The sequence below is a fragment of the Hydra vulgaris genome, chromosome 08 (genome assembly GCF_038396675.1).
Source record: "Hydra vulgaris chromosome 08, alternate assembly HydraT2T_AEP".
Taxonomy (NCBI): domain Eukaryota; kingdom Metazoa; phylum Cnidaria; class Hydrozoa; order Anthoathecata; family Hydridae; genus Hydra; species Hydra vulgaris.
In genome coordinates, this window is record NC_088927.1 from 22806937 (window position 1) to 22818596 (window position 11660).

The window sequence follows — 11660 nt, forward strand, 5'->3', positions numbered from 1 at the left end:
ATTGAGAAGCAATTTTTGTATTTAACTTATATTTCAGCAGTGTTTTTTAAAAAAACACTGCTGAAATATAAGTTAAATACAAAAAATGTTTTATGGTTATAACAAACAGGTACTAGAAATTTATTTAACAAAGAAAATAGATTCTTTTACTTTACTGCTCGCTTGTAATAAAAGAAATGCATGCACGTGGATGCCCACCAATGAAAAAGGAATATACATTTATAAGAATACTCTTAAAATGAAAGCGGCAAAGATATATTGGGGTTAAAATAAAATAAAATATATAATTCTTAATAATAATTAATATATACTAATTAAAATAATATAAAAATTTATAATTCTTAATAATCAAAGTTAAATTTGCCTTGTCATTGTGAAGCCAATTTAACTTTGTGTTGATTTCATATTCATCTTAGATAATTGTTACAATATTTTTTATTGGAAGTTGAAAAGGAACGAAGAAAATAAAAAGACCCCACAAACACATTTTAATCTCGGGTGGGGTTGGGAGGTGGAGGATGGAGGTGTGAAATTAGGAAATATTTTGACAAATTTCTAATTTCGTCAGAAGCTAAACTTCGGTTTATATCCTTGTACATGTTTATTTGAGCAACCCTTTGTTCCTTGAACAAGCTTTTTAAATTGATCTGAAAAAAATTTTTATTTGAACGAGGGACATCTATCAAGTACTTAAAATTTAAGTGTATCATTTCTAATATGTTTTAAAGAATGGACATTGTAAACTAGTTGATCCTTATCATAAAGTTCACCAAATAACTGCACAAAATAAGTTAGTAACTGACAAGCAAAATTAACATATTTTTTAATAATTTTAATAATTAAAACATTCTAAAATTAGAACTGTAACTGAGTACTAAAAAGTTTGAATAGATTTTTGGCCAAATCATCCCCTTTAAATAACTGGCCCAGTGGATACTAAAAAAGGCCTAAGTTCAGTTGTTTTTGATTTTTTAATATCTAATTAAGACCTTGGTTTTCTAGAAAATTTTTTTGGAATGTAACGACATATCTGGAACAATCCGCCAGATAAACTATTGACTGTAATCTGAGACAATTTACAACATTTGGGCCATTTAGCCATAAGTTGATGAGTCTTCGCATATCCCTAAGCATACTAGATGCATAAAGTCTAAAGGAAACTTTGTCACCATGTCAAAATTCATTTCCATTTAACACACCACTAAGATGTTCAATAAACAAAGGTAGTATTTACTCCATTACATTTGTCCCCCACAGTTCATACATTTCTTTCATACATAAGTCTTTCACTAATTTAAATAAACAAAAGTTATTACTATTATCTTAATTATATTTACTAACCTGTTATTACTAATATTTATCGAAATTACATTCTGGTTGTTGAAGCCACTTTTACTCATATCAGTATGCAAATATTGTTAACAGTCAGAGTGCACCAAACAGAAATATTCTTTAACACGCTGCAAAATACAAGATTACATAAGATACATATCATATAAGACCTATGACCTGGAACTTAATACTTTTATCCAAAATTTTGAAATTAAGTTATGGGAAACAAAAACAGTGTTCAACTTACTATAACTCAGTTATAATAAATAAGCATATGGTCATGATCTATATAATATAGGTACGTGCGTATCTGGCTTTTTACGGCACCGATTTCAAAGTTAAAAACTGTGACCTTTTTTTTCACAGCGTGCTCGAAGTCGGTGTGGTAAAGATGTATTTATTTGTCTTTTTTTTTAGAATTTTATATCAGCTTAGACTTTATTAGAAAAGTAGAATGTTTTATCTTGAATAAATTATGGTTTTTTTTTACGAGTAATAAATTTTTCAGTTTTTTTATTGCTATTTAAAATTTCGTTTCTGTTCTGGCACTGCATTGATATCGAAGGCATGTTGGTACATATTTGAAATTTTCCAGTCAACTGTATAGATCTATTTTCTATGTGCTTGCCAAATTTCATTAAAAAATATTCATGACCACGTACCGTATTTTTCGACCCAGTGGAGGTACCATTTTCACCTCTTTTAGTGTTACTGTTACTGTTACACTTTATAAAACTGTTTCTGCTGTTGTTACTGTTACTTTTTGTTATAAACTCTGTTTGTTTTTTTACAGTTATCAGTGATTTTCATTCGGTTTTAAAATTTTGTTTCTGTTCCGGAGGTGCATTTATATTGAAGGCATGTTGGTACACATTTAAAATTTTTCAGGCAACTGTATAGATCTATTTTCTATGTGCCTGCCAAATTTCATCAAAAAATATTCATGACCACATACCCTATTGTTCCGCGCAGTGGAGGTATGTATTTCCACTTCCGTTACATTGTGTTAGGGGAGGGGCGGTTTTTGACATTGGAGAATTCAGTATTTTTGATTTTTTTTTCATTATAATGATATATTTTATAAGAACTGTTATACAAACTTTTTTTTTAATAGCCTTTTACTACTAAGGATATTTGGGTTTTCTTTTTTTTAATTTGTTAAATGATGTACACAAAAACTAACAAGTATAATTACGGTGGTTATATATTAATTTTTTTTTTTAATGGCTAACTCTTTTCACACACCAAAATTAGTTTAAAGGCAAAATTCTGCAAAATAAAATTTAAAATGTTAAAATTAAAATTATATAACACTATTTTATGATGGTTCTGCGTAAAATTCATTAAAAACAAAAACAGCATTTTCTCAGCTTTTTCCATACCCATAATTTACCATATAGCCACCTTAAGCTATATATGATATATAAAAATTATACATATATTTAAAACATTTTTTTATAGATTAATTGTAATTTTTAAAATTTTTTAATTATGATTAATAGCTGACCCAATTAAATAGTAGTATTATGATTGTTGAATTTGATTTAGTGCATCATGGGACCTCAGAAGAAAACAAATCTATTTTATGGTAAAGCTAAAACTTATTTAGCTTGTAATTTTCCAATACCAGCTCATTTAAATATTGGCTGTAGAAATGGACATGTACTGCATATATTTGCAACTAACAACGATTCATATAAAGTAACTGTAGAACTAATCGGTAAGTATTTTAACATCAAAATTTGTATAAGTCAGATTCAGCAACTAGTTAGAACATCGAAAGTCTTTGTAAACCATTTTTCACGAAATTCGAAACCATTTGTTGACATCTGCAACATGCTCTTTGCATACCAAATAACAACATCTGCTGTGGCACAAACATCCCAATCAATTGCAACCTCAATTGACTTTCCTACATGTTTTTCATTTTCTTCTCAACAAATCAGTGTTTCATCTGTATCGAATAGTGATCACTTATCTCCTTTATCTCGTCCTACTTTAAAAACCTCTTCTCATGAACCACTATCCAGTTTGAGAGCTGACCAGTTGAGTCCCAGAAAAAAGGTTATGAGAAAGAGATTAACCATTTTGGCAAACGAAATGGCAATTAAGAAGAGAAAGCATAAAGAGGATATTAAAGGTTTAAAAGATAAGGTAAAAGCTAGAGCATACAGATTTAAATATCTAAATCAAGTTATTACTCGTAAGGAAAAGATAATTTCTCAACTTAGAAAAAAATTAAAAGAAAAGTTTTTGAATTTACAGTTGAAAAAACTTCAAAATCAAATTTTTTGTTTGAAACAACAGTTGACATCCACGCAAAGAAAGTTTTCTTATCAAATGGCAATGTTAAGCCAACAACTTGCTGAAAAAAATTCTGCAATTCTTGTACTGCAAAATGAAATTCAGAATTTACAGGAAGAGTTGGAGGAAATTAAGCAAGTAACACAAAACACCAAAAATGAAAAATGCTACTCAGCAGATATTAGGAGACTTATATATGACATGCTTGTGTGCCAAGTTCCTACACAAAGTGTGCCATCTCTGCTCCGTAAAATTGGGGAACATACTGGCTATCGATTTAGTCAAATTCCACATCGTACAACTGTAGAACAAATGATGCGTGAGCTTGGTGTGCTTTCAGACTTACAGGCTGCTGAGATAGCATTTACAACAAAAGATCTGACACTTGGTTTTGATGCAACAATCCAGGAGGGTGTTCATATAAATGCTGTGCACTTGACAACGGAATCAGTATGTATGGTTGTAGCTATTGATCAACTTCCTGGAGGTACAGCTTATGACTATCAGAGTCATATTACAAGTCTATTGATAATCTTGCTAAGTTATATAGTGATTTCTATCAACTCAAATATACTGACGTAAGAAGCACTATTATTGGGAACATAAAAAATACAATGAGTGATAGAGTTGCAACAAACCATGCAACAATCGCAAAGTTAAACCTTGTTTGGCAGAAATCATTAAATGAACTAAACTGTCACCTTCACCCTTTAGACACAATGACTAGCTCTTGTAAATCTTCACTTAAAGCATTAGAGACTTCAAAAGGGAAACTTTTTGGAAGAGACTGCATTGCAGCAAACATTGTTGTACAGCTGAACAAACTTCGCTACAAGGATGCAATAGGTACTCTAACTAATCTAAATCATTCTTTTACTTAAATATATTTATTTTCTCAACAAAATTTTGAGTTAAAATGAATTATTCATTTTAACTCAAAATTTTATTCAGAAACATGCACTAATTATGTTATAATTAGTGCATGTTTTTATTTCACACTCTTCTTACAATTGCCAAAATGAGCTTCTTTATGATATTCATAGGTGATCCAAAAGGTTTTGTAACCTTTTTGGACCAACACGAGTTGCCCAGAGGATTGCTACCACGCTATAGAGGCAACAGACTACATATGCTTTTTCACACATGTGGTATTTTATTCCATCATTATGCCATATTGAAGATATTTCTGTGTTCTGGCTTGGCGTTATGTGGAGGTCTGCGAAATAATTTATTTCAAGACTTTACATCTGAAACAGGTATTTTTTTTCTTTTTTATACCTGTTCAGTTCATTTGATAAAGTGCAATATTATAGGGTATAGAATTAATTACAAATATAGTTACAAATACAAATTACAAATAGTAATGGCACTTGCAAGATTAACGGGGAGTAAAGACTATTATAAACAAAGATTATTCTTTGTTACTAATTCACTTTTTCACCTTAGGTGTCCGGGAGTTGTGTGTTTTAGCTTTAATTGGAAAACTACTTTCTGGTCCTTGGATGACAAAATTTTATATTGCAACAGGTACGGGACTTGACTACATATCTGGCATTCAGGTAGTTAAAGATGTTCGGAACACTCTTATTGAGAGCAGCAAGAATCCTTTATCTCTACTTAAACGAAAAACTGATTTCTTTGGTAATGATATTGAAGATGTAGTTTTTGATTCAATAATCAGCTTTTGCCCAGTAACTGATGAAATGAGTAAAGCATTAGCTGACTGCCTTAATGCAGTTATTAGCGTCATTGACAGGCAGTACAAGCGGCAATTTGAAATGAGTTCTAATGATCACCTTAAAGACCAGACTAAGTCAGCTAGGCTTAACAACATTGATTCAGAAGAACTTATGGGTATGTTTAGCGCTGCAAAGCACAAAGCTCCAAATGCCACTCTTTGTTTTCTTTCTTCAAAACTTCGTGCTTGCAAAAATAAAACAACTGCACTGCTATGCAAAAAGCCAAATGATATTCAAAACAAGTTGATATTATGGGCTATCTCTAATGCCAGAAAAAAGCGGTTTACAAATATGCAATGTCATAATGACCTGAAGTTAGAATTGATAAAACGAATAGCAGATAAAATTCAGAAAAAAGAAAACAAAGAACGCAAAAATGTAGAAAAAATATTAAAAAACTGCATGCCTGATCAGGTAAAAGAAATGTTTCCTGACCTAGAAAATAATGAGGCCTCAGATATCGAAGAAATTCTTATTGGAGCTTCTATTGGAAGAAGTATTTGCCACATGTGGTTCGATAATGCCACTTACACCCAGGATGTATATTATGGCAGAATTGTTGGCATTAAAAAAAAAAAAGTGATGTATATATAGTTTCTTATTGGAAACCAAAAGAGAATGAAAATGATGATGGTGTTGAGTATGATGTGAGCAAATATCAACTTTCTGCAGACATAATAAGTGGTGATATGGTGATAACATAATAGAAATGTGTAATAAGGTATATGTTATTTTAAATAATAGTATGTTTTATAAACTTGCATTAATAGATATTATTTACAGATAGTAGGTTAATCTTTATTTTTTATAATAAATTTTACAGTGCCTAATGTATTTCATATTCTCTACCCTCCCCTTTTTTTAAGATAATGAAAAGATTATATAATTATTTAATTTCTTTTTATGTATACATATATGTATATACATATATTTATATAGAAATGTAATTTTAGGTAGTCGGTTAGTTACCGATATCCAACAACCAGGGTTGACCTGGTTGCAACGAGCTATGGGAAACCAAAGCTCATTTACTATTTGACATAAGCAAATTGCCTGGCTCATGACAATTAATGTTAATCATAATGATGGCTATACATTGTTTCTACCCAGAAAGACAGACTTTTGCTTGCATGGATTGAGAGATGTAAGTGTTTAGTTATAATAAATCAGTACACTATATGCAAATGGCATATGCCATTACCAGATAGTTACGCTAACACAATACAACTTTCTTTTCATTATAACTTATAATCAAATCTATTATATTTCAGGTTAAAAAGTATTGAAGGGTCTACTTCTATCGATTTTTCTGTTTGGTAATGGGAAATGTGTTGTGTATCAGGAGTTAAGTGATTTTTAATTCTTTTTTAAGTTCGGAAATCATTCTCATCTTCTCTAATTTGTAATGGGTTTTTCAGTTATTGTGCTAAATATCTAATATAATTTCATTTATCTTTTATTGCAAGGTTTTAACAATGATGGCAGCTTGCTACTGTAGATGTTTATCTTAAAGACCTCAAGATTATATTTATTAATTCAGTAATAACAGTTACATGTTAATTTATTATACATTAGTTAATTGTTAGCCTTAATTTTTTTTTTAATTTTATATATCTGATATATTTTATCTTATGTATCATTGGAAGGTTACGCAACATGATGAAAACCACACGATTGCTTCGATGGATGTTGATCTTTTTCATATCAAGATTAAACCGGTTCATATTTTGTTAGAGATTGATTATGTTTATTAATGCAATAATAACAGTTATATATTTATTTATTATCCGCGACATAAGGTATCATAAATAGGTATAGCGATATTAATTTAGGGGTTTACTTTATTTTAGATATCATTGGATGTGGTTTCTTTGCGTACTAAAGAATCGACTCTTTCTAGCTATTGATGACACAGTTTTGTTTGCTTCAAAAACTAGGCTTTCTTCAAAGCCACAATTCTGTTAAAAACATTACTAAGCAAAAAAGAAAATCATTATTATAGTCTAAATTTTTTGTTAATGAAGTATGTTTTTAAAAAAATTACTTTTATTTTTTGCGGTTTGTTGGAATTTATATATAGTTAGATAGATATAAGGACTACGGAAGGGAAAATGAAGGAGAGCCGTGGTGGACAACCCCCCCCCCCTCCATTGTTTAGATGGATATATTTTTGTTGAACTATTTGGTGTTTTATGATTATTTTTTTGTACCCCGGCCCCCACTGAAATATCACGCCTTTTCCGATGTTATATATGTATATATATATATCTTTTTTGTATATATATCTTTCATTGAAATTCATTAGTAACGATAAAAATAAAGCGAAAACGCAAAGGCTTTTAATGTATTTAAAGATCACCTAAATGCATTTAAAGATACACTATAGAAATCCTAGCCTTGGTGAATATTTAATAAAGTAAATATATATACCCTTAACCATATATATATATATATATATATATATATATATATATATATATATATATATATATATATATATATATATATATATATATATATATATATATATATATATATATATATATATATATATTTATATATATATATATATATATATATATATATATATATATATATATATATATATATATATATACATATATATATATATATATATATATATATATATATATATATATATATATATATATATATATATATACATATATATATATATATATATATATATATATATATAATAGTTGTTAATATTGCTTAATTAAAGTTTTGTTATAAATTTTACTATTACGTTTTAACCATTAAAAATATTTTGTTACTTAAATTCGAAACTTTTTTAATTACGTTTTTTAATCGTTTTGCACATTTCACTATGCAAAATCAAGCACAAATTAACAATGATTCTATTACAAAGCTGCCGTTAGCCGAACGCGAGTTTTATACGTAAGTTGCATTTTTCTTAAGCAATCCTTCATAAAAAATAATGTTACTTAAATAAGCATAACTTTTTTTGTAATGATTCTTTTTTCATAATGTTTTCACCATTTTATTGCAAATTTGAAGCTCTTTCGAACCATATATAAAACTTGAATAAATAAATGGTTTGAAATTTTTACACACATACCTATATAATATCTTTTTTTAGTTATCGTTATTTATGTTAAAGTTATCAAATTAAATGAAAGTTTTATAATTAAAGTTTGAATGCAAAAGATCATATCAATAAAAATTTTATAGTATTGTAAACATAAGTTAAGTACAATAAGTATTTACAAGTATAAGTATTCGTTAAAGGTAATTGCTGGTGACGCAAAACAGATTAACTCCCAAAAAGTTAACTCCCGGTTAAAACATTTTAACTCCCCGGTTAATCTATTTCGAAATAAATTAACCCCGGGAGTTAAACTATTTTAAAATATAGCGAAATGGATTAACCGGGGTCTTAAGTATTTCTAACCCCCACTGAAATAAATTAACCCCCTATGTGTGTGTGTGTGTGTGTGTGTGTGTGTGTGTGTGTGTGTGTGTGTGTGTGTGTGTGTGTGTGTGTGTGTGTGTGTGTGTGTGTGTGTCTGTGTGTGTATATATTAATATATACTAGTTATCTATATAAACTCTATTATATATATATATAAGTATATATATATATATAAGTATATATATATATATATATATATATATATATATATATAAGTATATATATACAAGTATATATATATATATATATATATATATATATATATATATATATATATATATATATATATATATATATATATATATATATATATATATATTTATATAGATAGATAGATAGATAGATAGATATATAGATATATATTGTATATTTATATATTGTTATTATATTTTTTCTTTGATAGAGAAAAAATTATTATTTTGTGCATACAGTTATCTAATATGGTTAGAAAATACAAACATCTAACTAATCGACAATCCTGGGAAGAAAATTCAATGAAAGCAGCTATTGAATCAGTAATAAAGAAGGAAATGGGGTATAAGAAGGCATCGTTAACGTTTTGTATCTCAACAACGACACTGTGAGACAGAATAAAAAGACTTCAGCAAGAGAGTTTAGAACTAAGTAGTTGTTCAGTAAAAAAACTTGGGAATTTTAAATCAGTTTTTAACCTTGAACAAGAGTTAGCTAAACACGTAATTTTTCTAGAGAGTCCCTTGTTTCCAGTTACAATGAAAGATTTGCGAGAGTTGGCATTTCAGCTAGTTAAAAAGAACAAAATGTCACATAGCTTTAACAAAAAAACAGGAATAGCAGGCTTTCCAGCGGGCAGAAAGCTTTTTAAAACGCAGCAGGTCGGTTAAATCCCAACGGGATTTAACCGACCTGCTGTGAATAAAATTTTTGAACTATTGACTAAAAGCATAGATGAAAATAACATAACTCCAAATAATATATATAATGTTAACGAGACAGGAATTTCTTCAGTACCAAAAAAAGTGTCAAAAGTAATTGCTAAGATGGGTAAAAAACAAATTGGAACTCTAACTTCAGCTGAACGAGGAAAAATCATAACAATCAAAATGTATATGAGTGCCTCTGGTATATATGTGGCCCCTTGATTATTCTCCCCCATGTTAGAGCTCCCAAGAATGTTAATATTATCGATAAAGCTCCTCCGGGTATTATTGCATCATATCACCCTATTGTTTGGCTGCAAACAGATACATTTTTAAAGTGGTTTGACCATTTTCTGTCCTTTGTAATGCCATCCAAAAAAAAAACCTGTACTGCTATTATTAGATGGTCATGCAACACATACATAAAATATGGAGTTCATAATGAAAGCACTTAAAATTGTGTTACTGTTATTTGCTTTCCACCACATTGTTCACATCATCTGCAGCCACTATATGTCTCCTTCATGGCACCATTTAGTAGCAACTATTCGAACGAAGTTCGTATTTGGCTGTGTACACATTATCCTAGAGTAGTGACCAAATATCAGATTGCAGAACTATTTGGAATAGCTTCTTTGAAATCTGCAAACATGCTGACAGCTGTAAATTGTTTTAGAAAGACTAAAATAAGTCCAATTAATCCTGAAGTTTTTGATGATTGGATGTTTGAACCTTCAGCAACAACCAACAGGTCATTTCCTGAAATGGATTCAGCAACACCAAATCTAACTACCAAAACTCAAACACTTTCAATTCACAAACTATTTCACTGCAAGAATTATCCCTGACATCTTGCTCTGAATCAGAAACTTTGTCTTCGACATCTATGGCTTCTTTCACAATTGCTTCACCTGCAGAAATTGTAAGTATTTGAACGAGATAACTCAGCAAACTCGTAAATGATGCCAAATGGGCAAAACAGCTATACTCACCAGTTCACCATATAAAGCGAAACTAGCAAAAAAGATAGTTATAAAAACTAAAAAAAGAAAAAATGCTCAAACAGTTAACAAGACTGTAGAAACAAAAAATGATACGCCTGCAGGAAATGTACCACAAAAAGTATGCCCCCAGCGATTTTTGTTTAATAATATTTTCAAAAACTGTTGCATTAAAAGCTTTTTTTTGTTGTTGTTGTTTGTTGAAATACACTGATAAAAAAACACAGGTCGTTTTTATTTTTTATTAATCTAAACCTTACGGGGGCTGTTATGACCCCACTTTCCTAAATATATATATATATATATATATATATATATATATATATATATATATATATATATATATATATATATATATATATATATATATATATATATATATATATATATATATATATATATATATATATATATATATATATATATATATATATATATGTATATATATATATATATATATGTATATATATATAACATCAAGTTAAAACTTTTTTTGTAATTCGTATAAGTTGTTCCAAGGGAATTAATATATTATGGGGAGTTGATTTGTTTCGCCGACAGGGGTTAATTTATTTCAAGGGGAGTTAATCTATTTCGAAATAGATTAACTTTCCGGGTAATTTTTTACGAAACGGGAGTTAATTTATTATGGGGGTTAATTTATTTCATGACACCGGCAGTGCCAGCAAATAATTCTGAGATTAATTGCTGGCAGGATAATTGAAAAATATAAATTTAAAAGCTTCACAAATTTAAATGATTGCATAGCTCAATGGATGAGAAATTTTTAAATACCTACGCTGTTCCGAGTTCGAATCTGCCAGTTTATCTATTTTATTTCGTCAAAATGTATGTTTTATTTCAAGCAGTACTAACTTTTTTAGTATTATCCATTAGTGGTAGAAAAAGACCGATTCTGGCTCATTTT

General features: G+C 28.9%; 2 protein-coding genes across 2 annotated transcripts; both read left to right on the forward strand.

Moving 5' to 3' along the window:
- The first annotated feature begins 1627 nt into the window (after window positions 1-1627).
- LOC136083131 (uncharacterized) lies at window positions 1628-4218 on the forward strand. Its single transcript, XM_065802541.1, has 2 exons — window positions 1628-1717; window positions 2881-4218. The coding sequence occupies exon 2, from the start codon at window positions 2887-2889 to the stop codon at window positions 4216-4218; it is 1332 nt and encodes a 443-aa protein (XP_065658613.1). The 5' UTR covers window positions 1628-1717; window positions 2881-2886.
- Window positions 4219-4250: 32 nt separating this feature from the next.
- On the forward strand, window positions 4251-7394 carry LOC136083132 (uncharacterized). Its single transcript, XM_065802542.1, has 7 exons — window positions 4251-4482; window positions 4680-4892; window positions 5083-6096; window positions 6329-6519; window positions 6647-6914; window positions 7022-7093; window positions 7226-7394. Exons 1-3 carry the CDS (start codon window positions 4251-4253, stop codon window positions 5967-5969), a joined length of 1332 nt encoding a protein of 443 aa, XP_065658614.1. The 3' UTR covers window positions 5970-6096; window positions 6329-6519; window positions 6647-6914; window positions 7022-7093; window positions 7226-7394.
- Window positions 7395-11660: the final 4266 nt, after the last annotated feature.